Source organism: Leopardus geoffroyi, chromosome B3 (assembly GCF_018350155.1).
Source record: "Leopardus geoffroyi isolate Oge1 chromosome B3, O.geoffroyi_Oge1_pat1.0, whole genome shotgun sequence".
Classification (NCBI taxonomy): Eukaryota; Metazoa; Chordata; class Mammalia; order Carnivora; family Felidae; genus Leopardus; species Leopardus geoffroyi.
In genome coordinates, this window is record NC_059337.1 from 50,322,100 (window position 1) to 50,348,701 (window position 26,602).

At 36.1% G+C, this 26,602-nt stretch overlaps 1 protein-coding gene across 6 annotated transcripts in view; it reads right to left on the reverse strand.

Moving 5' to 3' along the window:
- UNC13C (unc-13 homolog C) overlaps nt 1-26,602 on the reverse strand; it is a 611,894-nt gene that overhangs the window by 324,067 nt on the left and 261,225 nt on the right. For all 6 annotated transcript variants that reach the window (XM_045449689.1, XM_045449688.1, XM_045449693.1 and 3 more), the window contains 3 exons: nt 25,564-25,783; nt 13,262-13,489; nt 11,955-12,096 (listed from right to left, as the gene is read on the reverse strand). In XM_045449689.1, coding sequence (XP_045305645.1) covers nt 11,955-12,096; nt 13,262-13,489; nt 25,564-25,783 — 590 coding nt within the window. The remainder of the gene's footprint in view (nt 1-11,954; nt 12,097-13,261; nt 13,490-25,563; nt 25,784-26,602) is intronic.

The following is a 26,602-nucleotide window of genomic DNA, read 5'->3' on the forward strand; positions in this document are numbered from 1 at the left end:
TACATACATACTTCTGCAGAGCAAAGGAAACAATCAACAAAACTAAAAGGCAACCAATGGAATGGAAGAAGATATTTGCAAATGACATATCAGATAAAGGGTTAGTATCCAAAATCTATGAAGAACTTACCAAACTCAACACCTGAAAAACAAATAATCCAGTGGAGAAATGGGCAGAAGACATGAATAGATACTTTTCCAAAGAAAACATCCAAATGGCCAACAGACACATGAAAATACGCTCAACATCGTGCATCATCAGGGAAATACAAATCAAAACCACAATGAGATACCACCTAACAGCAGTGAGAGTGGTTAAAATTAACAACTCAGGCAACAACAGAGGTTGACCAGGCCATGGAGAAATGGGAACCCTCTTGCACTGTTGGTGGGCATGCAAACTGGTGCAGCCACTCTGAAAACAGTGTGGAGGTCCTCAAAAAATTGAAAATAGAATTACCATACACCTGAGTAATAGCACTATTAGGAATCTTTCCAAAAGATAAAGAAGTGCTGATTCATAGGGGCACATGATACCCTATCAACAGACGAATGGATAAAGAAGATGTGTTTTATATACACTTGGCAATGAGAAAGAACGAAATCTTGCCACTTGCAAAAATGTGGTTGGAACTGGATGGTACCATGCTAAGTGATATAATTCAGTCAGAGTAAGACAGATATCATATGTTTTCACTCATATGTGGAATGTGAGAAACTTTATAGAAGGCCATGGGGAAGATAAGGGGAAAAATAGCTTCAAACAGAGAGGAAGGAAAAACATAAGAGTCTCTTAAATACACAACAAACTGAGGGTTGACACAGGGTGAGGGAGGGAATGGGTGATGGGCATTGAGGAAGTACTTGTTGGGATGAGCAGTGGGTGAGTGTTGTACGTAAGCAGTGAATAATGGGACTGTACTCTCGAAACCAATGGCACCCTGTATGCACTGTATGTTAGCTAACTTGACAATAAGGTATATATTTTTTAAAAAGGCAGAGAAAAAAGGAGACAACTTATTCTTCTACTAATTATGGAATGGTGTTTCATTGTGGTTTTGCCTTTCTGAATGATTAATGACATTGAGCATGTTTTCATGTATTTATTTCCTATCCCTGCAAATGTTCTGTGTACCTTTCAAAATAATATGTACTCTGTTGTTCTTGGGTGAAGTGTTTTAAGCAGCAGACCCACAAGAAATAGACCTATTTGTGTCTTCATATATCTAAAATGTATTTCTTATAGGCTGGATATTGTTGGGCTTTGCTTTTTTGTTCGATATGACAATCTCTGCCTTTTAAACCTCGTGTTTAGACTTTTCACATTGAATTTGATCAATGAAATGGTTAGGTTTTAATCTATCATCTTGCTATTTTTTAATTTTCCTGTTAGTTTTTTTTAACCCACTTTTCCCTTTTTTTCTGTTTTGGATTTTGAGTAGTTTTTATAATTAAAATGTATCTATTTTGTTGGTGTATTAACTATATTATGTTTGTTCTATAATTTTAGTGGACAGACTTTATAGTACACACCTTTAATTTATCATCAAATAGGGGTGCTTTAGTGGCTCAGTCAGTTAAGTTTCTGACTTTTGATCTCACACTACCTGAGATCAAGCCCCATGTCAGTCTCTGTACTAACAGCACAGAGCCTGCTTGGGATTGTCTCTGCCCCTCCCCAACTCTCTAAAAATAAATAAATAAATTTAGGAAAAAAAATTAAAATAAATTATCACAATCTACAATCAGTGTCATATCCTTTTAATCTTTCTGCAATTACCATATATTTTAATTATTACATGAGCAAGTAATAGTTATTATTTAAATATGGAGTAATCTTTTCAATAAATCAAAATATCATAATGGTTTATTATATTTGTCAATATAGTTAATATTGGCCAATGTTCTTTATTTCTTTTTATGCATTTATATAAATCTACATTTTCATCTAGTATTACTTCTCTTCTGTTTGAATAACTTTCATTAACACTTCTTACAGCGCAGGTCAGAAAGAAAGGAATTCTTTTCAGCTTTCCTATGTCTGAAAAAGCCTTTATTTTGCCCTAGAAATTATTTTGTCACATCTGGTTTTGAAAGGTATTTTCCCTGGGTATAGAGTTCTACTTTGACAGTTTTTGTCCTACTCAATTATTACTAACATCATTTCTTATGAGAAGTATGCTGCCATCTTTATTTATCTTACTCTGCATATAATGAACTTTTTTCTCTAGAAGCTTTCAAGATTTTCTCTTCTCCCCTGGTTTTGAATAATGTGATGATGATGCATCTTAGTGTAATTTTTTTTTCATTTTCTTATGCTAGAGGTTAAGCTTCTTGAGTCTATGGGTTTCTACTTTTGATCTAACTTGGTAACAAATGGCTATTATCTCAGTTTTTTTTACTGTACCGATCTTTCTTCTTTGTCCTTTAGAATACTCCAATTACATGGTTTTGGGTGCTTTAAATGGTCTCATTGCTGTATATATTTTTTACTTTTTCTGTGTTTCTATTTTGCTATCATTATATCCTTAATAGTCTTTTCTTCTGTAATACTTAATTTATCATTCCTAATCAATGTACTTTTCATTTTGTACATTGTATGTTTAGTTTATAGAAGTTAGGTTTGTCTTTTTTTTGTTTTTGTTTTAAATAGCTTCCATATCTCCATTTCCATATCTTGTTCTCATATGGGATTGTTTTATACTGACTTTTCCATGGTTCTCTTCGTGTGATTGGTTTGAACAAATGATCCTCATAACTGAATGAAATAGCGTGGAAAGGGCCTTTACTGTGGTCATAGAAGAAAATGAGTGTTGGTTCTTTTACTCAACTTACTAGATAAAATCATTAGAAATTATCTATTGACCTCTCATCTGTAAAATGACAATAACAACAATGCTTTGTAAAGCATTGTGAAGTGTAATATATGTGACAGGAAGGGAGACAGAGTAAATAGCTACACAAATATAAATGCCTATAATTATGATATTTTCAATGATTTGAGTTTTAGATTCTCCTTCCTAAACATTAAGATTTCTTCAACAAGGCACTTGCCTATTAGAACTGTTTTTTTTAATGTCCTGTGGTGAGATACATTTAAATTTTTTTTAAGGTTTGTTTATTTTTTAGAAAGACAGAGACAGGATGCAAGTGGGTTAGGGGCAGATAGAGAGGGAGAGACAGAATCCGAAGCAGGCTCCAGGCTCCGAGCTGTCAGCACAGAGCCCGACATGAGGCTCCAACTCACGAGCTGTGAGATCATGACCTGAGCTGAAGTGAGATGCGCAACTGACTGAGCCACCCAGGCACCCCTCTGTTAGAACTTCTTTTGTTCAGCTTTCAAATATTATCATACTTAAATACCCTTTATTTAGAAAAAAATAACTCTTCTATTGTCAAAGCTAGCCAAAGCGGCAACACCAGGCAGACTTGCCCATTCTCTCCTAACTTCTAAGGATGGACTCTCTCTGTCCCCAGCTGATAAGGGGGGGGGGGAGGGGGGCTCTTAAGGGGAAGTAATCATCTTTCATATTTACCTCAGTGTCTGTAGTATCAAGAGTGAATTATTTCCCTAAAGATTGTCAGATATGGTACTGAAAAAAATGCCCAGGAAATCAAATTTTCACTTTATTGTTCTGGGTCATTAGAGATCTGCAAACTTCCATTTTGGCAAAATATGACTATCATGGTGATCTTCTTTTCCTGCCTTCAAAATGGTTGGTCTACACATGGGGTACACCCAAGAAGTAGGAGGAAGAACCAAGTAGAGGTTGACTGGAATTGTAATCTTTGGGTCTCAAAAACACTTGAAAGATCCAGATGGTTCTGGTGCCTTGACTAGATATAGTCTACTCAGGGGCAATTGCTTTAACCTACAAAGCCAAATTAGTCACCAGGAGACCACCAGGATTTTCCTCCTTCCCTTCCTCACACAAAGCACAACTGATGGGTGTAAGGTGTTCTTATCACATAATGACCAATAACACATAACTTGTATGCTTTATTTTATAAAGATGAATTGGACTAATTGGTTAAAATGCAAGGAACCTTCCTGGCAAAAACTCTTGAGTGCTAGAGTTGAGAGACACATGGCCACAGGGCCAAGGCCATTATGGACCACATCGAAGTTAATGATATGAAAAGCTATTTAATAGTGATCAGGAATCAGACCAGAGTAGAGAGGAGAGAAGGAAGAAGAAAGAGAAGTGGGAGGGAGAGCAGGAGGGATAGAGTGGCAGGATAAATGGAGGGAAAAGAGAAATAAGAAGCGGAGACAGGGAAAAACAGATACAGATGAACAAACTGTCAGAGAACAGAGAGGAAAAAAAGAGCATATTGACTGCTGCCATTTTGGAGTTCTTGTTTGCCTTTTCCTGGATTCCCGCAGGGGCTTTCTGTGTCTGTGTAATAAAATCTGTTTCAAAATAATCCCTTTTCCATAGACTAGTTTAAGTATAGCACCCTTATAGAATAGTCCTCACTGCCCCCAAGGGTTTGCTGTTTTTAATCCAAATGCTTCCTCAAGATTTAGGGGGATTGTGTTTAAATTCTATTTAATTCTCAGTTTGCAACTAAGTACAAGGCCTTTTATACCTTGGCCCATGGACTATCACAGTGCTATCTCTAAGTATCTGTCCTGATCTGAAATTTTAGTGTTTGTTGACTGGCAATCAACTCTCTTTAGAGACCTTAAGTTCACACTTCAGTGACTTCAGCCCAAATCTGTTTCCACATACTCTTCCTCTCCTTATTACAAAACCCTTAGTTTCTGGTATGAAGCAGTGATAAAGTAAAGCTATTCTACTGACTCTGCTGTGTGGATGGGTAATGGCTCAATCTCATTTACTAAGTAAAAGGCAGTACTGGTTATTATATCTCCCTACTACCAGGCATACTCACAATACAGACAATGATTAGTAAACGAATTTCTAATCCCACAAAGTGTGACTAAACTCTTTGCTTTAGACAGTTATGGAACAATCTTCCTGAAAAATGACTTCTTGATGTTAACACCATTGTTGTAAGCTAGCACAGACAACTGAGGAAATATTCCTTTCCCAACTAGCCCAGAAAAGGCCTGTGCTAGTGATCTAAGCAATAAATCAAATCACTGATCACATGCAGGTTGTCATTTTAAAATACTGATCTGCTGTGCTATGGAGATATTTGTATTTAATTGTAGTATTTAAATAAGCTATCTCCTATAGAGCTTGGTTTATGCTTAATTCCTACTCAGCTCTCAGCTGAGCAGCACATGAAAAGGTGGAGAGCCATGGGCCTGAGGCACCCTGTGTGCCCCGTATCTGGTTAGCTGTAAATTGAACATGGCTGACATTCTTCAAATGGGTCAAGGCTATTACGCCTTTCTAAACAACAATTTTATGAGTTTCTAGTGCTTACATGTTAAGAGTCTGCATGTACAGTGTCTCTTAAAAGAAATTTTATTGACTAAAGGTAGGGAGTAATTTTTTTGCACACTGTCCATGGTGAAACAGATTCACAGGGGCTAAAGGGCTTCTGGATGTCAAGAGGCATGTTTATCCAAAAAAGTTCTGGAACTTAAGTTTATCAAGTTGTAGTCTAGATGGCTTTTTGGTGTAATGTGAAGTCACTCTTCAAGTCAGTACTTTCCACTTGCCTTGTAAGTACAGCGATTTGCATAAATGGACACTTAGGAAATGTGGTTGGAATTTGATATCCACTAAGCAAGTGGAGGTGGTTGTCTAGTCAATTACATAAGTAAGGTGTTTAAACACCATTGCTGTGCCTGTTCAACACCACCATAAATAATGGGAATATGTTTGTACTCCTATCACAGGCATTGTGTTGTCTAGACTGTGTTATTAAAATAATTTTTTAGGGGCACATGGGTGGCTCAGTTGGTTCAGCATTGGACTTCAGCTCAGGTCATCATCTCACGAATGATGGGTTTGAGTCCCACATTGGGCTCTGGGCTGACAGCTCAGAGCCTGGAGCCTGCTTCAGATTCTATGTCTCCCTCTCTCTACCCCTCCCCTGCTCACACTCTGACTCTCTCTCTCTCTCTCAAAAGTAAATAATAATCATTTTTTAAAAATTACAATAATTCTTTAATACAAATTAAAAAAAATAACTAACAAAGGGGAATCTTCTTGCTCTGTTTGTAGAAACACAAACAGGTACAGCCACTCTGGAAAATAGTATGGAGTTTCCTAAAAAGTTAAATATAGAATTATCCTATGATCCAGGATTTGCACTACTAGGCGTTTACCAAAAGAATACAAAAATACTAACTCAAAATGATACATGTTTCCTGATGTTTATAACAATCTATACAATAGCCAAATAAGAAAAGAGCCCAAGTGTCCGATGACTGATGAATGGATAAAGATGTGAGACATACACACAATGGAATATTATTCAACCATGAAAAAGAATGAAATCTTGCCATTTGCAAATGACATGGATGGAGCTAGAGGGTAATACGATAAGTGAAATAAATCAGAGAAAGATAAATACCATATGATTTCACTCATATGTAGAATTTAAGAAATGAAGAAAGGGGGAAAAAGAAAGAGAGAGGAAAACCAAGAAACAGATTCTTAACCATAGAGAATTGATGGTTACCAGAGGGGAAGTGGATGGGGGATGGGTAAAATAGATGATGAGGATTAAGGAGAGTACTTGTGGTGAGCACCAGGTGATATATGAAAATGGTGAATCACTATATTATACACCTGAAATTAATATTACACTATATGCTAACTAAAAATTAGATAAAAACTTTAATTAATTAAAAAATAACACATGTCTGCCAGCTTCCCTATAGGAGGGAGTCAGCATGAAGTTTTGTTTTCATTTTATAATTTAGCAAAAACAAAGCACCAACTATCAACCATAGAGTCTTGAAAGAATAGTATCTACATAACATAAATGTAAGAGTCTTAACTCCAAAATTTTGTTCAAATAGGCAGATTATATTGCCATTTTCTCTCTAAAATCCACCGGAAGAAACTTACACCTTTTCCTCCTGGGGAAATGATTTGTGATAAGCATAAAACATTTCATTAACTATAGCATAGGAAAATAATATCAAATGTCATAATTAATTATGATATGATCAAATATACAACTTACTAGGATCAAAGAGCAAAGATAACAAGCACCTTAGATTTATGTAATACTTTATCATTTCAAAGTACTTTCATATAGGTTATTTTAATTAATAGCCATATGATGCTTTAAAACTTGTATATGTTTACAACCCCTCCTAACCTGTATTTCTGCAAGGGCTCAAATGGTCATGCCTCTGTTCTTGGCAGAAACCTTCTAGAGTGCCCCATTCTTAACTCATACAACATCCATAGTCTTATGAAGATAAAAATTTTAAACTTCTTTTTTTAACTCAAGGTAAGAGAGGTAAAATTAAAATAGAAATTACTTAGCATTAATCTCTTGAGAGTATCAGATTGCCATTAATGAGGGGTTATTAAACTTTCAAACAAAAAAAGTTTGAAAAATTACTTCATTTTCATTTTCATCTTATCAGCCTTGTGAGTGCCTGCCTTCTTCAGGTCAAAGGACTTTTCCCAAGAGAATAGTTTAGGTGTCAGAAAAAATACTCCTCTTTATTTTTACTTGCATCTTCCTTGTGGCTTCAGAACAGGGGATTACTTTGTAGTCTTGGCTCTACTATAACCTACCTAATAGTCTTTTCACTAAAATGAGGGAGTTGAATAAAACAATCTCTCAGATCTGTGCTAATTTTAGTTCTCTAATTCTTTTCAGTAATACTTTCCTTTTACAGCATTTTGTTCATTAGTCTTCTCTCGGCCTCACTATTCAGAAGAGATTTTTTTGACATGAAAACATTATTGCCGTGTTTGCTATAAAGTCCTGAATCTTACCACAAGGGATGTGATTATGTTATTAATGCTAATAATTACAATTAATAATAATGATACTGCCATTTTTAATGTTTACCAAGTGCCATGAAATCTATACACATAATCTCAATAGGACAATCCTGTGAGGTATAGATTGTTACTATTTTTCATAGTGAAAAAGCTAAAGCTTAGAATTTAATTACCCAAAATGCAAACTATAGCCATACTATTCATAAGATATCCTATTTTCAGAATGTCAGGACACGTTTTTACACTCCAGTTCACAGGGCAGAACTGTCAAGGTAGTGGGAGGCATGGATGAGCTCATCTATGATTTGTATGCATTTTTCAAAATCTTCACATAAATTCAATATGAACTCATTTTCTTCTGCAAAAGAAAACTCCTTATAAAAGAAGATAAATTTGAAATTCTCATGCCTTTCATGGTAAAATGAAAGCATGCACAGGTAGATTCAAAATAATATTTTCTGGAACCAGCAATGTAGAAACTCACTATTATGAATGGAATGGTGGAGTTCTAGAAACCAGCAACAAAAAGACTTACTGCTGAAAATTTAGGCATTTGTTTTTGGTATTCTAGACGGGACAAATAGAAACATGTGTGAGTATAACTTAACACACATAGTCTGTAGAGCAAAAAATATTGTGAAAATATTATGCAAATTATATATGTGTGTGTGTGTGTGTGTGTGTGTATGTGTGTATATATATATGATATGAATAGCAGAGCGCAATGGGTTTGAATTTGAATTTCTCCTTCCTTGAAAATAGTGTTGCTTAAAAAATAGATATATTGTTATTGCCATTGTAGATAATGCATCTTCTCAAAATAAAAACCAACGGCATAAAGTACAGTGAATTATATGAAAACTTCCCCCAAATACAGATAATTCTTGTCTCAACTGTCTATTCCATTATACTCTTCTGTATACATGCCCCATCAATTATGAGGCTTTCTATCTTGTCTGGTGGAAACAAACTCAATTCCTGACCTGGATGAGCATCAGGCAGGCACACCTAGACCTTCTGGATAGTTCTTATCTTGTTCTTGGGTAGTGTCCTCACATGTATGCATTACATTATTCAGCTGATTTCTCAAGGGAACCCCTTGAAGTATTAAAATATTACAATAAGTATTTATACTATTGTATTCCTTTGTATGGATGCTTTATTTCACACACATAACTGGCAATCTATGGACAAAACATCTCTAGAACTTGGCTGTTGCTTGACATGTCTTGTGTTGACTCTCATACTGTTTTATTTAATTCTACTTATCAATTAAATTCAGATTTCCAGACTTTCTAATTCTAGTCAAGAGGGAATAATGGACTTGAGACACCTTCCCACACAAAAAACCAAAAAGTGGACAAAGTGAATGGTTTTTAATATACTGGATATGTGCCAGGAAAGGACAGTGATCCCAAGGAAACAAAAAACAAATAAGGTGAGACTTATGATTACTTCAGTTAACTGCCTTGAGGTGGTTTTCAGGTCACTGTGCAAGGAGAAGGAACTCAGGTGGAGTCCACTGGACTCTGAGTGAAAAACACAGAGCCAAAATCCAGGAAGACCAAGGCAGCTATAGGCCACAGGCATAATATCAAAAAGAACTGAACAGAAGGAAAAGTTTGACAATCTGCAGAGGGTTCCTCTTGAGTAATCACGTAAGTCATGATAAGACATATTGAAACCACTCAAGGCCCAGGTAAGAGGCATCAAAAGAATTACAAATAACGGTGCCCAGCACTGACCAACACCAGAAATAATGCTTGTTTCTACCTGGAAGACTTGAAAAATTTATCATTCATGAGTCAGTGGGGAAACTACACAGTAGAGTCTTGCTTCAGTATTGAGGAATAATTAGCCCAAAGTTGAGCACTATTTCATTTCAACTTAACAAATTCTAAAAGCAACATCCAAAAAAAACCCCAAACTGTTTCCATGTAACTTAATTATTTTTCACAGCAAAGCTCAGAAATATTTATAGGATGCCAGAAATATCCATCAACCAGCAAGGTAATTTTTGCAATCTGGCATCCTATATAAAGTTACCAGGCATGTGAAGCAGCAGGAAAATATGACACATAATGAAGAGAAAAATCTATCAGGCAAAACTTACTAAGAATGGACAGAGATGTTAGAATTGGCAGTCAAGGACATCAAAACAGTTTTAAGTTGTGCATGTGTTAAAAAGTGAAGTAGAGAAAGACAATTTAAAGGGAATAAGAAGTGAATATTTTCAAAAAGCACATGTGATAAAGGACTATTATCCAAAACATTCAAAGACTTTTAAAACTCAACAATTAGAAAAAAAACACCTCTTCTTTAAAAATTCTTATAAAAACCTCACCAAAGAAGATATACAGATGGCAAATAAGCATTTGAAAGAATGCTGCATATCATATGTCATCAGAGAAATGACAGTGAATACAATATACCACGATGCACCTATCATAATGGCCAAAGCCTGGAACACAAACAATACCAAATGCTAAAGAAGATTCAGATGAACAGGAACCGTCATTCATTGCTGGTGGGAATGCAAAATGGTACACCCACTTTAAAAGACAGTTTGATGGTTTTCTTACAAAACTAAACATATTCTTACCATACAATCCAGCAATTATGCCTCTTGGCATTTGTGCAAAGGAATTGAAAACTTATGTTCACACCAAAACTTGCATATGAAAGTTTATAGCAGCTTTATTCTTAATTGCCAAAATTTGGAAGCAACCAAGATGTTCCTCAGTAGGTCAACAGATAAATAAACTGTGACACAGCTAGACAATGGAATAAAATTCAGTGCTAAAAAGAAATGAACTATCAAACCATATAAAAGACATGAAGGAAATTGAATGTCTATTACTAAGAGAAAAAAGCCAACATGAAGAGGTTACATACTGTGTGATTCCAACCCTTTGACGTTCTTCAAAAGACAAAACTATGGAGACAGTAAAAAGATCACTGGTTGTCTGGAATTCTGGGATAAAGGGGGGTGAATAGGTGGAATAGGTGCAATAGGGGGATGAAGAGGATTTTTAACGCAAAGTACTCTAGAATTAGACTATTTTTCCAAGAGTCAGTTGCTCTAAGTTTGCCATAGTCCTGTCCTTTTTTGTTGCCCTTATCCTGCTTGATTCATTATTTTACTGCTTTCGAGGCTTGAAATTATGACTGTCAATTGATTTTTGCCTTCTGTTAACAAATGAAGGAATATAAAAATGGTTCCTTCTATCAGTGTGAAGGGAGGAACCATCCAAACTCATTCTATAGCACCCACTGTTATTTAGTCCCAACAAACTTCCCAAGTCTAGTTCTCAACATTTCCCTCATCAGCCCATATACACAAGGAGAGCTTTTCATTTCTTACTCACTATTGCCTATATTCCCAAACAAGCTGGAGGTGTTAAGTTCACTTACTTAGCATGTTAACAAGATCCATGTTTAAACCATCAGCACAGAAAGGAGGAAAGAAAATGAAATGACTGTCCTTAAATTCAGGGTTAGGAATTTTCATTTCTACCAAATGCTAAGTGGAAGTAAATTTATGTCTCTAGAAAGAAAAGAACCCATGTCAGAAAAATAACTTTTTGCTGTTTAGTGTAAAATATAAGTCGCTTAAAAATAAATGACCTCTCAGATAATGAGAGGTTGTAAAAGTTATCATCAACCATTTCATCATGGTGTAGGTGGGATGGGCCAAATCCTGCCCAAATCTATTGCCTTTAGACATAAATCTTCAGACGTCAAAACATTGGTCAATCAAGCCAGTAAATTCCTCATTGCGTTGGGTCAACCCAAGTTACAAAATTATTTATTCCTTTTTCTCCTGTAAAGTCACCCCAACCATGCCAGCTTTTGTTTCAAATACTCTTTTTACTCACTTGCTTCCAAAGATAAAGAATAAAGAATATAAGAGTATTAAGTGACTTCATAACAATCTTACTTTTTATATTTTTTGCATAGATAGTATGAGATACTTATTGCTTCTATATTTAGCATGCCTCCACTAAATTTATTCCCAAATGCATTAACAAGCATAATATTTTCACACTATGTACTTACAAATAAAACTTCTCATCCCATACTGGATTCAAGTTTCCAAAAATGGTTTTAGTTCTTCTTTTGTTCTTTCCAACTTGAACAGTAACATATGGGTCACTAGACCCTGTTTTGTCTTTTGCCTGCAAGCCTTGTGCAGAAACCACTGAAATAAGCCAAAATGGACATTTTAATATAAAGATCTCCTCAAACAAAAAAAGGGACTATTTATAATGAAGCATTTCTAACACATCGTACACGGGGTTTACAGATGCACTTCCAGGGCTTCTACTATGAACACTAGGACTTAAAAAAATACTTAATGTAATAATTAAAATGCTAAGTATTAAACCCTTCCTTGAATATTTGCTTTTGCTTGTAATGAATATTAACTATATACATACACTTTCATATACACATCGGCTATATACTTATATATAGATTACTGCATACACACATAGAGAAATAATGATGCACATACAGTATGCAAAAGTTTATCCAACATAATCCAAATGTCTGTAATTTAAACTGTACTTCTATTTATGAGCTTGCTGTTACTATTTTTTTTTTTTAGTTTGTTTATTTATTTTGAGACAGACAGCATGAGCGTGGAAGGGGTGGAGGGAGAGGGAGAGAGAGAATCCCAAATAGGCTCTGCACTGTCAGCAGAGAGCCTGATTCGGGGCTTGATGTCATAAACCATGAGATTATTACCTGAACCCAAACCAAGAGTCACATCACCCCAAGTTTGCTATCACTATTGATCAAGTCAACCTAGTAAATAAAAAGCTTCTTTATCTTATAAGTGCCATATGAGTAAGTTAAGACGCTTGGTAAACATTAACACAACATGCATGCGCTTGTTAATGTTGTAAGCAACTTCAGGAGTTCATATTTTCAGACATCACTAAGCTCAAATTGCCTTGACTCTAGGATCAATTGTTTGAGGGGTATCGATCACGGATTAAGTAAAATAATGTGTGTTTTCTCATTAAGAAAAACTGACTAAAGAGATTTTTAGCTACTCTTGTAATTTATCAGTGGTAGACAGCTACAAAGCTAATCTCTTGGAAATTGTAGGGCATTGATGAGTCTATTGTAAAAGACAACCTTCTTCCTCTGGAAGAGCTTTTGATTAGAACAACCAACAGACTGAAATTACTTCAATTATCTAGTATATGTATGAGAACTTTGAAATACAACTACACTGGACAATACTGACAAGAAAGAAAAAATCTACTTACTTTACCTATTATTCTTATTATTAGCAGTGATTTCTAAGATGTGAAAATCTCGTGTGGAATCGAAATTTTAAAGGTAACTACTTTTACCTGTAATGGTTATTTTTGCTGACCACTTAGATGTCCCATCCAGTACACTCTGCTTGGCCGCTTTTGTGTACTGCACGAAATCTTCTTTAGAAATCTGAAACATTTCCTGAATTACTTCAAACACCTCTGGCCTGTTTTTCTCCCTAATCTTCATTCTTTCTTTCATAGCTGTAATGATGGTCTGTGTCTTGTCTTCAGCACCATGCTTAGAACTCTTTTCTGCTGCTCCTATAATGGAAAAATCAATGGTGATGTACATGTATCTAAAGTTACTCTGTGATAGCCCGAGGGAGGGAGAAAAAGAAGGAATATGAGAATGAATAATGCTTTAGTTTTAAGGAGAGATCAGGACAAGATCAGGACAAACAAATATTGCTGGACAATATTCAGAACTAGTCTTTTGAGTTAATGGCAAATAAATGGGCTTGCATGATTCCCAGTATTTTTGTTGTTATTTGATGAAATCAGGGGTTGTAGAAATATGTCATCTAAATTTTCAAAACAAACAGAATGCACACAATAATGATATTATATACTCCACATATATACCACACACAAATGTGAGAAATAGATTGTATATGTAAGGCAAGTGTCATTCAAAAATCAGAATTTCAAATACTTGTGTGCAAAGTGCTTACTTTTAATGATGGAATTTATCATAATTGAGTGTTTAAATTCTTCTTCTAAAATAAACACCACCACTCTCTCTTATACATTGAAATATAGTGTAAGATTTTACTTGGAACTAAATTGGAAACCACTGGGCTAGGTGATCTCTAAATACCTGACAGACCACAGGCTTGAACTCTCATTCTGTGATATGGCCACACTTGTCAACAGGCTGAATTATTTCTACTTAAAACCCTTTTTGATTTCTAGTACTTTGGTAATTGGTCTCAACTTTCTGGGCATTTTTATTTATAACGCCAATCCTTTTGGCAGTGAAGGATTTCCAAAAGTCAGTTCTTGGGTCCCTCACATTCTCCAACTACCAGCCAGATACTCTCAATGTTCTGTGTGGCCTGTGGGTTGCACAATATTATACAACAGGTAAACACCAAACCATGATTCCAACTCTCATGGTTCCTTAGTGAGAATGAAATGAGAATGCAAAACCCCAGGTACCAATACTGCAGGAACTGCCACTGCTGAAACCAAATATTTTTTGGATCAGAACAACTGAGATGTTGTGAAAAGAATAAAAACAAAACAACAAAACTCATGTTCATAGCTAGCAACAATTCCAATTTTCATCTAAATGACTGTATTATCCAACTTACACTTTTTTGAAATATTATATTCCTGAAATAGGCATACTAATATCTAGTGAAACATTTAGAGACTAAGTGGTATAATTTAATTTAAAAAAAATTTTAATGTTTACTTTTGAGAGAGAGAGAGAGAGAGAGAAGAAGAAGAAGAAGAAGAAGAAGAAGGAGGAGGAGGAGGAGGAGGAGGAGGAGGAGGAGGAGGAGCAGCAGCAGCAGCAGCAGCAGCAGCAGAGAGAGAGGGGGACACAGAATCCAAAGCAGACTCCAGGCTCTGAGCTGTCAGCACAGAGCCAGATGCAGGGCTCAAACTCATGAACTTTGATATCAGGATCTGAACCAAAGTCAGACACTTAACAGACTGAGCCATCCAGGCATCCCTAAATGGGATAATTTATCTGCACCATTTCTACCACAAAGGATAGCTTCAGTAATGTTCTTTGAATATAAGTCTTTGCATGTTAAGCCCAATTTAAGCATAGAATCTAAGACAAAGAGGAAGAGGTCAGCTGTTAACTTTCCTTATAAGAAATTCGTAATCAATTTAACAGGAGTACTTTAGTGAAAAACTGCATTTATTTAAAAGTATAACATTTGTTTCCTAATGTGGGAAAAATACATTCATAATAACCAAGATGTAATTAGAGAAAGTTAAAGGGATGAATATTTTAACGATAGAAAGAGCATATTCCCTGTCTTTATCATTAAAAAACAAAATAAACCTTTGAGTCTTAAACCACATTAAAAAATACTAAAAATGAAAGCATTGCATTTAAGGTAATTTGAAAGGACATTATAAATGTCCCATTCATCTGTTTAAACAGGCCCTGGAACAGCTACACATTAGTAGATTACACATCCTTAAACAATTAACCATGCTTGTAATTTATCAGTAATGATTTGACTGCACAGTGCATAATTCTTATACAATGAAATTAGTTTAGGCTACATTTAATAGTTCCAGCTACCCAAGAGGCATATTGTACTTCAAGTACTGAAATATTCATTAAATAGAAAGACAGTGGAGGCTTGAAAAAGTTACCGCAAGATTCAAAATACCCCAAAAGTTTGGTATGTGACAGCCATCCTAAGAATGAATGTTCAACAGGTTAAAAGTGCCATAAAACGTAACTCTTCTCCAATTTCTAAGTAACTATTATTGTTTTGGCTATTAGTGTTCCCAAAAGACTATAGGAAAAAAGTGTTAATGTTCTTGAGAGTTGTGTATTTTAAATTATTTCTCTAAATTCAGGAAGAGCCAGCTGACCACTACCCACAAAATAATGCCCATTCAAGCAACAAGTGCCAAATTCAAAGGTAGAATATCAAGAAATTTTTTATCTAACGGAATCAAATTTCTAAACTCAACAATTGCCTCTTGAATTTTTTTTAAAGAATTAAATTAGGTAAGCTTGACAATTATCTGTGAAATCCTTCACCAATGCCCTTGATGTTGGAGTAGAACACTGTAATACGTAGAAAAGAGACCAGTCATAAACTTTGAAACCACTATTCTGGGGAGAGCAGAGGATCAGAGACTTCTATTTAAACCTTTTCTCTGTTATTCCTAGAAAAGATATGTGGAATTTTAAAACTTCTACTTTCACTCTTACATGTTTGGTCTGAGGGAAATGATTCAACTTAAGTCTATCTACTTTGGCCATATAAAGACAAATCTGTAATTAATTTTTGTCACTGATCTACAAGTACTTTACATTGCCCTACTGTTTTTCAAACCCACATACCTCCTCTGAGTTTTCTAATGAAACTGTTTCTGAAATAGCTGCGATTTGCCATGAATTTCTAACCCTTTGGGTCTATTGTTTTCATTCAGACTTAGTCTGCTTATCTCAAAGTCATCAGATATAAACAAATTTGCATTTATATGACTCTTCCTTCAAAGTGTATTATAAAAGGTCTGGTAGCTGCACAGAAATACAGTAAATAATATGTCAACAAAGGATGAACCGTAAATGAGATCAAAAGAGATAATGTACAGGAAAGCACTTTATAAAGTGTAATACATTATCCAAATGGAATGCATCATTGTTACTTTTTAAATTTTTTTTAACGTTTATTTACTTTTGAGACAGAGAGAGACTGAGCATGAACGGGGGAGGGGCAGAGAGAGAGGGAGACACAGGATTGGAAGCAGGCTCCAGGCTCTGAGCCATCAGCCCAGAGCCCGACATGGGGCTTGAACTCATGGACCGCGAGATCGTGAGCTGAGCTGAAGTCGGACGCTCAACCAACTGAGCCACCCAGGTGCCCCCATCATTGTTACTTTTAAAAACACTTAATTGACAAACCAGACAATACAATTATGCACAACAAAACTGCAAGAGATTTCATCCTTAGACAGAGGCAAACTTATCCCACATGGTTTCCTTCTAAAAATTTAAAGGGACAGCAAATCAGAACCATTACTTGTCTCTATAATTTTTGTTATTACCCAAAACATATAAATTTCATGTGAAAATCACAATTTTACCACCTTTACACAGCAATTGATAATTTCAGTGTTTCTTTCAGATACATACATATAATAACTGCAATATTCTCTCTTGGTCTCCATCTCTTCTCTTTCTTATTTTTCTCAATAGCTATTACAAAACATTTCTACTTTCTTCAAGTCACTTACCTCACTCCACTAACCTCCATTCTTAATGTATGATTTTATCTCTTCCTTAACAGAAATAGGGGCTTCCCTGACACAGTGGTCACATTTTCCCCTCCCCTATGGGAAAACAACAACAACAACAAAAGCAACAGCAAAACAAAACCTGACCTGTAATATTAGCAGATTTCTGTGGTGTAAATACTCCTACCACAGCTGATTTCAAGCCACTACCTTGCAAAATTCTTAACTATTTATCATCACTGACCCAATTCCCTGTGTATTCATTTATCTTACATGCTAGCCTATAAGGCCAATCTCAACTAAATATGTATTTCAAGTATCACGCATGCTGCTTACAAAATAGGATACAGTCAAAAAATAGAGAAGACAGAATATTTCTTGGGGAAACCTAAAATGATTGCCATATTGAGTACTTAATTTGGCTACAGGTTCAATTTTATGTGTTAGGAATTTTGTATATACTCTTACCCTGAGGTCATGATCCTGGAAGAAACAAAAATAAATTCAGTGTAAAATGTTATGTGTGCTGTGGAATCTTACGAAGAGACAAAATACACTGGGCATTTGGCTTCGGGTTTGGAATTTTCAGAAAACAAAGGCTGTGTGCCCATCACTAGAAAGCAGCAATTGGTTGGCCTATATACCTCATGCACTTATAGTGAGCGTAAAACAAGGGCATAAGTCCAGATATAAATGGAAGAAATACATCAAGGAAATCACTTTTAAATAAGGCAAAGGAGCAGAGTGGCTCGTGATGTTCGTATGCTAGAAGAAGGCAGACACGTGTGAATCCTGACTTGCCACTTACTACCCATTTGAAATTGGGCTACTTTATCTCTGTAAACCTTAGTTTTCTCATCTGAAAAACAAAAGGAAATAATAGTATCTTTCTTAACAGTGTCATGGTAAGGATTAAATGAAATAATGTTTAAGTTTCAATTCTAATAATTAAGCAAGTATAACATCTAGATGTCACAAGGTGAAGATACAAATACTAATTAAAGAATTATACATTAAAATGGAATTTGGGGGTTTTAGCTATATGATTACTTGGCCTGTGAAACAACTTGTAAAGCCTCCCCATGAACAGTGCCATACCCAATATCAGCCATGTGCTAAATGCTCTGTAACTATTTGCTTGATTGGAGCCAATGAAGCACTTAAAGATTTAAGAAAATTTAAAGTTCAGAGAAAGAAAGATATTATTACAATATTTTTATTTTTCATATCCAAAAATTTTTACCTGCATTTGAAGCTGGTGAACTCAGAGTAGGCAGGTGGTTAATATGCATGAAATGCATGCAGGTGGTCTGATACTGAGGTGGTTCTCTAGGAGTCCCTAACGTAAGAAACTTCATAGTTTTTCTTTCCTTTCCCAGTATAATCCTGTAGGTGGCCTGCTCATGGTGCTTCTGTTTTTCTTTCCCATGAAATCATGTAGGTGGGCACTTGGCTGGTGGCTAGTATTTTCTATCTTTTCTCTTTAGCGGCTTTACATCCAAGATAATCTTAACCCTCCTCTTTTAGTATGCCTTGAATCTTTCCAAGGAGAAGACCCACAACACCCCTAGTCTTCAAATCAGCCGTAACCTCTACTCTTAATCAAAGCCACACACACCACTCTATTTCACAAAGACAACAAAGGACTGACATTTAACAGAAGAATAATTGGAAGATCACAGAGCTACTGGGAGATCATCATCTCCCACTCTCATTGGTGCCCCATCACTGACAATGGGAGAATGTGGGCAGGAGGGTCCCCTTTCATGGAACTGCCACCATCCATAAAGTAATTTTACTTTACTGAGCTTGGGCCCAAAACCAAAATTCAGCCTTTCTTCCCTGCCCCCACCCCCAACTTCTACCATATTCAATAGTACCATTATTGGTGAATGCAAACTTGTAGAACAAGTCAAGAAAGATTTGCATATTAAAGATGATAAAATCAGGAAGGCTCACTCAAAATTGTGTGTCAAAGCTACTACACATTTCATGAGATTCATTTATTATTTACTTATTCATTTATTTATTTTTGAGAGAAAGAGAGCAGGAACAGGGGAGAGGACTAGTGGGGACAGGGGAGGGAGAATATTAAGTGGCTCCGCACTGAGCATGGATGAGGGGGCTCAATCCCAGGACTCTGGCTGGGATCATGGCCTGAACCCAAATCAATACTCAAACGCCCAACTGCCTGAACCATCCAGGCTCTCCTCATGAGCATTGTTTCGATACTAAGTTTCTAGAATTTTTCCAGTTACTGCAGCATCACAAATTACATAGATCAGGGTTAAAACTAAGAAAAAAAGAAAAAAGTCCTCAATTTCAAAAGTCTCTTTACTATGTAAGGAAAAGAAGAAATCAAGGGAGAGATAGAGCAAAGATCTTTTTTGTTCTTATCACTCTTAGTAACAGATTTTTCTCATGTCTCTGTCAAAAAAAAAAAAAAAAAAGGAAAAGGAAAACAAAGACAATATTAAACGCAAGATTTCTTTCTATTTCTCTTTTCTTAAATAGCCTTTGAAATGAAGTTGGCTGACGCAGCTAGTTCACAATGTTGCTGGAAGCTGGTCTGGCACTCAAAGCTAGGCCATGTTGTCCTCCCGTTGGACACGAGCAAACTCACAGGACACCAACTTCACACACGGTCACTCTGTGACAGTGTTAATGTGAGACAAACAAGGCCATCTCACAAGTTTGTCTAAGCACAAAGGAAAACAAGGTCACTGTACAGATCACAAAATACCAAACATTCTTTCTCCTAATGAGTAACCACTCTTTCTTTGCTAAGTACAGCGATTAGATGCACTCTTGTCTATCCTGCTTGGAGATAAGGTTTTTTAACCCACATAATCATAGAATTGTCCGCATTTCAAGACAACAACTGATCCAGAACAATGTCTGCTTTCTAATAGCCTCTTACTGAGATGCCCTATTGTTTATCCTGATGCGTATTCTCCATTGCAGCAATGGATAATAAAGTGAACTTTTAAAACTACAGACATGTTTCTGGTGGTGTTCAGCCGAAGAGCGTTAGCCAGTATTATTAACTCTTTTCACATATGTAGAAAGTGATGCTCAGAGAGTTTTGAAAAATTCTAGTAGCAGCAAGAATAAAAGCCAGATCTTTCTCAAGTAACTCAGGACTATGAAATATAGACATACATATGGATATACAGATATCCATTGCTTCTGTTATGTTGAACATATGGCATCATATAAGGCTTATTTACCATTTTTATCTCCCTACAGCAGCCTACCCCACACTTGAAAATGCTCCATTATTAATTTATTCCTTGAGGTTCATGACCGTTGTGTGAAAGTAACTCAACTACTAGTTCCACTTTTACCCATGTTAATTTATTATTTTCTCTTTACTGTTGCTGAAAAGTCAATGCAGTAGGTATGTTGTGATTGGCATATACTCCAAGCTTATGTGTTAATTCAGTAAGATCAGTAGACTGGGTTCTCCAATCCACTGATCTCAAAGGCTCCCCTAACCATCTATGATTCTATGGAAGAATGATCTTTAAACCATAACATGCTATTTCTTACTGCAGTTCCCATGCCCTCATTTGTTGTTTAACCAACATTTATTGGCATCTAACTATGCTAAAACATGTACTAGGTTCTGGAGACATAAAGAAAATCTCCAACCTAGAGCAGTGGATACACAGAATCCTACTTCTAAGCCTCCTAAGTACTCATTAAAGAAGGGCACTTCTGGGGCGCCTCCTAAGTACTCATTAAAGAAGGGCACTTCTGGGGCAACTGGGTGGCTCAGTCGGTTAGGCGGCCGACTTCGGCTCAGGTCATGATCTCGCGGTCCGTGGGTTCGAGCCCCGCGTCGGGCTCTGTGCTGACAGCTCAGAGCCTGGAGCCTGTTTCGGATTCTGTGTCTCCCTCTCTCTGACCCTCCCCCATTCACACTCTGTCTCTCTCTGTCTCAAAAATAAATAAACGTAAAAAAAAAAAAAAGGGTACTTCTTGGAATGAGCACTGGGTGCCACATGTAAGAGGTGAATCATGGGGTTCTACTCCTGAAACCAAGATTACATTGTATGTTAACTAAGTTTAATTTAAAGATAGATAGATAGATAAAAGAGTAGAAGGTTAAAAGATTCCAAGATGTGTGTTCAAATCCACTCATGTAAGTTTTTGAAAATATGCTTGAATCCAGGGACAGCAGTGGTTATGTTCTCTTGAGCTCTGAAAGCCCAGAATAAAGCTCCCACCCACAGTAGCTATTTAGTATATATAAATAAATGTCTTAAGATATCACAGTTGCAAAATGTGGTAATACGAATACAAAAGAAACAGAATCAATATCTAGTTTGCAGAAAGGAGTGTTCTAGCCAAATTTTGTTAATGCTATCAATTTGCAATGGCTAACAGAACACAGAAGCTTAGTATCATGTCAGTGGAAAACACACAGAGTGAAAGATCATCTCACAAGACACTAGTTTCCTGAACTTTTGGCAAAATATTTTCTGTACTTATGCAGGTACTTATATTTTCCAGTTAAGAATTAAAATTAGGCAGAATGCTTATTCCATAGGACTTTGGGATTCCTTCTCTGGAGATGTGAAAAGAAGTATAAGCCAGTTGGGTTACATACCGTGATTATTTGTATATTTTTTCCAATTTTTTGAGTTGTCTCTTTTCTACTTCAAAACAATAATCAAGGAAAGTATCTTATACATGATTTCTCTTCTACTTACATCTCACTCTGCACACAACCTCACCCCAGCCAACATACATTTTGTCTTTTTGGTTCTTTATCTAAAACTACCACTGTAACTGTCACGTCAAGTTCCTTGTGGGTTATATTCAGTTCATGCAGGTGACAAACAGCTTCTCAATTAGCTACAGTTCTTTTACCACCAAATTCTGTTTCCAAAATAAGAATTAAATAACTTTTTTTAAATAGCAGGCCACTAACAAGTTATTAAGGAAAAAACAGGTGGACTCTGGCTACTGACACTGGCTGAAACTGAAGGAGCAAGAATGAATCAGTTCTCTTCTTTGAAAGACAGACCCACTTCCCTTTGGTTTCCTGTTTCTGTCTACCACTATGCATGGTTTCCAGCTTTGGGCCAAGAAGGTGGTAAAGTGAAGGACCCACCAATAAAATCAGCTAGACAGGAATGGAGGAGAGGCTGTTTGGGGGAACTTATCTGACATTTCCATGCTTCACTGTGAGAAAATACTGGAGCAGTGAGCGGGGTTTTCAATCACCTGGTCTCATTCCACTTGACTGCAAGCGTATAAATCATGGACACGAGACTGGATAGGAATGAAACACCAAACTCAAATGAATTTGAAGTAACTTTGCATATCCTCTCCTTGGCATGGATCACTAGTCAGACCACATGTAAAGTGGTTTTTTGTTTTGTTTTGTTTTGTTTTCCTTCTGAGTATTTGTGTGTGTCTATGTTGACAGACTCAATGTCTTCAGAAAAAAAAAAAAACTAGCAAAATAATAAGGGTCTACAAACCTAAAGAAGACTATTATTTGAAAAAGACACGTATTTGAAAAATTGTCATATACAATTGAAGTACATATATTAAATATTTCCCCTCCATTAGTAAGATTAAAGAATAGGAGTTTAAAGAGTAAAAGTTACCAGGAGGCAGGGCCTGATTCAAGCTGTAATTTATACATAGGAATTTTCTAGTGATTAATTAAGCTCCTGCCAAGGTGTTAAATTCTTCCTGGAGGTGTTCAAACAGACTGACCATTTTGAGAAAGAAATCATAGAACATCCTCATTTTTATAGGAGGCTATATTAGACTAGACCTTCCAACTCTGATTTCCTTTTTTTTTTTTCTTTTAACTCTGTCCTTTTCTTCCATTGTAGGCATACATGGAAATATTTTACACAGGGTGTGCCACCAGCGCAAAATTCTTGCTTAACACGATGAAAATAGAAATTTCTTAAGGAAATGTCACAGATTCTGTAGAGTAATTTTCAAATTATATTGATAGTTATTGTGGAAAGGCGTGACGTTGAATTCATATACTTGGCAAAGCTTCTTTCTGTTCAATGCGAGTGTGGATTTTAGGGAAACAGTATGGAGGTATTACTAAAGAAAATAATGCCTTCCTGGGCCATTCATACCCACCCTAATTTTTCGCAAATATTTTTTATTTTACTTGTACATTTTAAAGTATCTTCAAATTTATAATGTATAATGAGTTTAATATATAACCCCATAGAAAAACTTGCTTAATTTAACCAATATCCACCAACACATCTTAAGAATGGATATAGATTATAAAGATGCTTCTAAAATCTAAAGAATGGGTGACATGTTTAGTCTCTAAAACACTGAAAGAAAAATCAGCTAATTTCTGAGGTATAATATACACCTTTTCTTTTCATTAATATATTCAAGTCCTTTGTTTTTATAAATTTATTTATTTATTTTGGTAGAGAGAGAGAGAGCTGGCAAGGGGCAGAAAGAGGGAAAGAGACAATCCCAAGCAGGATCTCTGCTGTCAGCACAGAGGCCAACATGGGGCTCTCATGAACCTTGAGATCATGACCTGAGCCAAAATCAAGAGTCAGATGCTTAAACCAATTGAGCTACCCAGGTGCCCCTCAGGCCATTTGTTTCTGGATGACAATATTTCTGTTTTCTCAAACATCACCACCCAATAGGCTTATTTCTTAAGATGCCCATTTACAGGGGTGCCTGGGTGGCGCAGTCGGTTAAGCGTCCGACTTCAGCCAGGTCACGATCTCGCGCTCTGTGAGTTCGAGCCCCGCGTCGGGCTTTGGACTAATGGCTCAGAGCCTGGAGCCTGCTTCCGATTCTGTGTCTCCCTCTCTCTCTGCCCCTCCCCCGTTCATGCTCTGTCTCTCTCTGTCCCAAAAATAAATAAACGTTGAAAAAAAAAATTAAAAAAAAAAAAAGATGCCTGTTTACAATTCATTTTTTAAATAAGTAGACTCAATTCTAATTGGATTATGAGATTATGAAAATTAGCTTAGTACTGAGTCCATCCCCCTTCCTTTTAAGCAGTTATTCCTAGATTTTTTTTTTCAAAGACACACTACCTATTCTGAAAAAAAAAAAAAAAAAATGCATTCATTACCATTAACAGTCTCCATTTGATCTGATAGTTTTGACTGTGTAGGAAGAATACTAATAAAGGAGAGAAAACTGTAGAATTAGTATGACTTACTACAAAACCAAAAGTGACAGCATTTGTGATTTAATCTTTATTTTGACATTTTTCTCTGATCCCACTCAAGTTTAGGAAGCCCATGGACTCTATCCATTGGTTATATCCATATAAACAGTAAACAGAGGGGACAATATTTAGTCATGAAAAAAAAAACCGTTTGCAAATGAAAGTACATGTTTAAGTACATTTCTTTGGTGATGTGTTTTGTTTGTTTTGTTTTTGTTTTAGTAATTTAAGGCCAGCAGCCACAACCAAATCAATGCAGGAGTGAAGTCAATAATATATATCTTAGACTGTGATGTTTTGGCATTACTGGACCTAATATAAAATATTAGTATAAATAATTTCTTTTGGAAATGGAAAATTTAAGATAACTTTTAATAAAGGTTGAAGTGATATGTATCTATACATAAGTGTAAAAGGATGAGGAAGCCGTTAATATTCACTGAGCATCTCCTATTCGCCAAATTCTTAGCAAAAACTATTTCATTTTGTCTTCCCTATAAACCTCTGAGATAAATTTTATTATTCCTGTTCATTTGGTGGAGAAAAATGAAGGCTTTGGTTCCAAGATACCAAATAGGCTTGGAAAAGAATTCAGATTATTGTAATCACAAGGGTGTGCCTTCTGGGGTTCCTGGATAGCTCAGTCGGTTAAGCAACTGACTTTGGTTCAGGTCATGATCTCACTGTTCATGAGTTTGAGCCCTGCATCGGGCTCTGTGAGGACACCTCAGAACCTGGAGCCTGCTTTGGATTTTGTGTCTCCCTCTCTCTGTGCCCTTCTCTCTCTTTCTCTTTCTCTTTCTTTCTCTTTCTCTTTCTCTCTCTCTCTCTCTCAAAAATAAATAAATATTAAAAATATATTTTACAAGAGTGTGCCTTAGTCCTTGTTTGAGGAACATAACTTGACACACTCCCACTTTCCACACAGGGCTATTACGAGATGAAAGTAACCAAACAGATCAGAAGCCACTTTCAAGTTTTCTACTGGACAAACATGCAATTGGTCATTTTGAGGAATCTAAGTCAGAGCCTGGCACTATGGGAACACAGCATCAACAATATAATGTCATGGGTGGTATGTGAATCTTAGGAGGGGTAGGGGGTGGAATTACTGAAAACCAGCAAGAACGGCAGAGGCCTAATATGAAAGCATGTAGGTTATGCATACATGTCTTTAGCCTAAGTAGGTACTCACTCTGCAAACAGTCAGCATTTAGGAGGTCCTGACACTTTTCATGGCATTTCACTCCACACTCCAAACACTTCATGCCTTGCCGGGCAATGCCCCACAGGAGCCCTTCACACTCGTAGCAGTAGGTGGGTGTTGTTGCCGTCCAGACCTCAAAATTGTGAGGGGTGGTGGAGGACATGGGGTAGATCAGTGCCTGCAAGGTCTTCTTGAAGACATGTATTTTCTGTAAAGATAAGTTTCAATGTCAGCCAAGTCAGTGTATTTCAAGGATTTCAGCAAATAACAAACTATTTTATCATTTTTCCTTGAAAATATTATTTTGAGAGAGCCCCTTAATTATTGATTTAAGTAATGACAAGAACTCTGCTCACTATTCTTTTCTCAGTGTTCTAGGGTCCAATTTGTCATGTGAACACAAAGAACTCCCTTACATCCCAGACTGGACTGGGTTCCACTGTTGTGCAAGCTTCTTTCATAGCAGCAAGAAGCTCTAATTACTTGATAATATCCACACCCCTGCTATACTGTGGACTCTGTAAGATGAAGGATGATGAAATTCTTGCTCATTGCTATATCAGTCATTGGAGCATAACGTAGTCTCTGTCTTAATATTGGTGCCTAAGAAATATTAATATATACATATATATTGTATATACATATATAACATATGTATAATACATAGTATATTTTATATACATTATAACATATATATTATATATACTATATATATAACACACATACATAATATATATGTGTGTATGTGTGTGTGTATATATATATATATATATATATACACACACACACGCGCGTGCACATATATATATGTGTGAGTGTGTACACATACACACACATCTTTAAATAGCTATCCTTGGTCTAAACTGGTTCTTGGTAAGATTGTTAAATAGATTCAAAGCATTCTAAATGCTGACTTAATGCTCCAGAAACATCCCCATCCCTCTTTTGCATCCTACAGCGGTATCTCTTCCGTGACTCTGTACTCTCCCAGACCTTTCAAACCTTCCCAGCTCCAAAGAATGCTCAT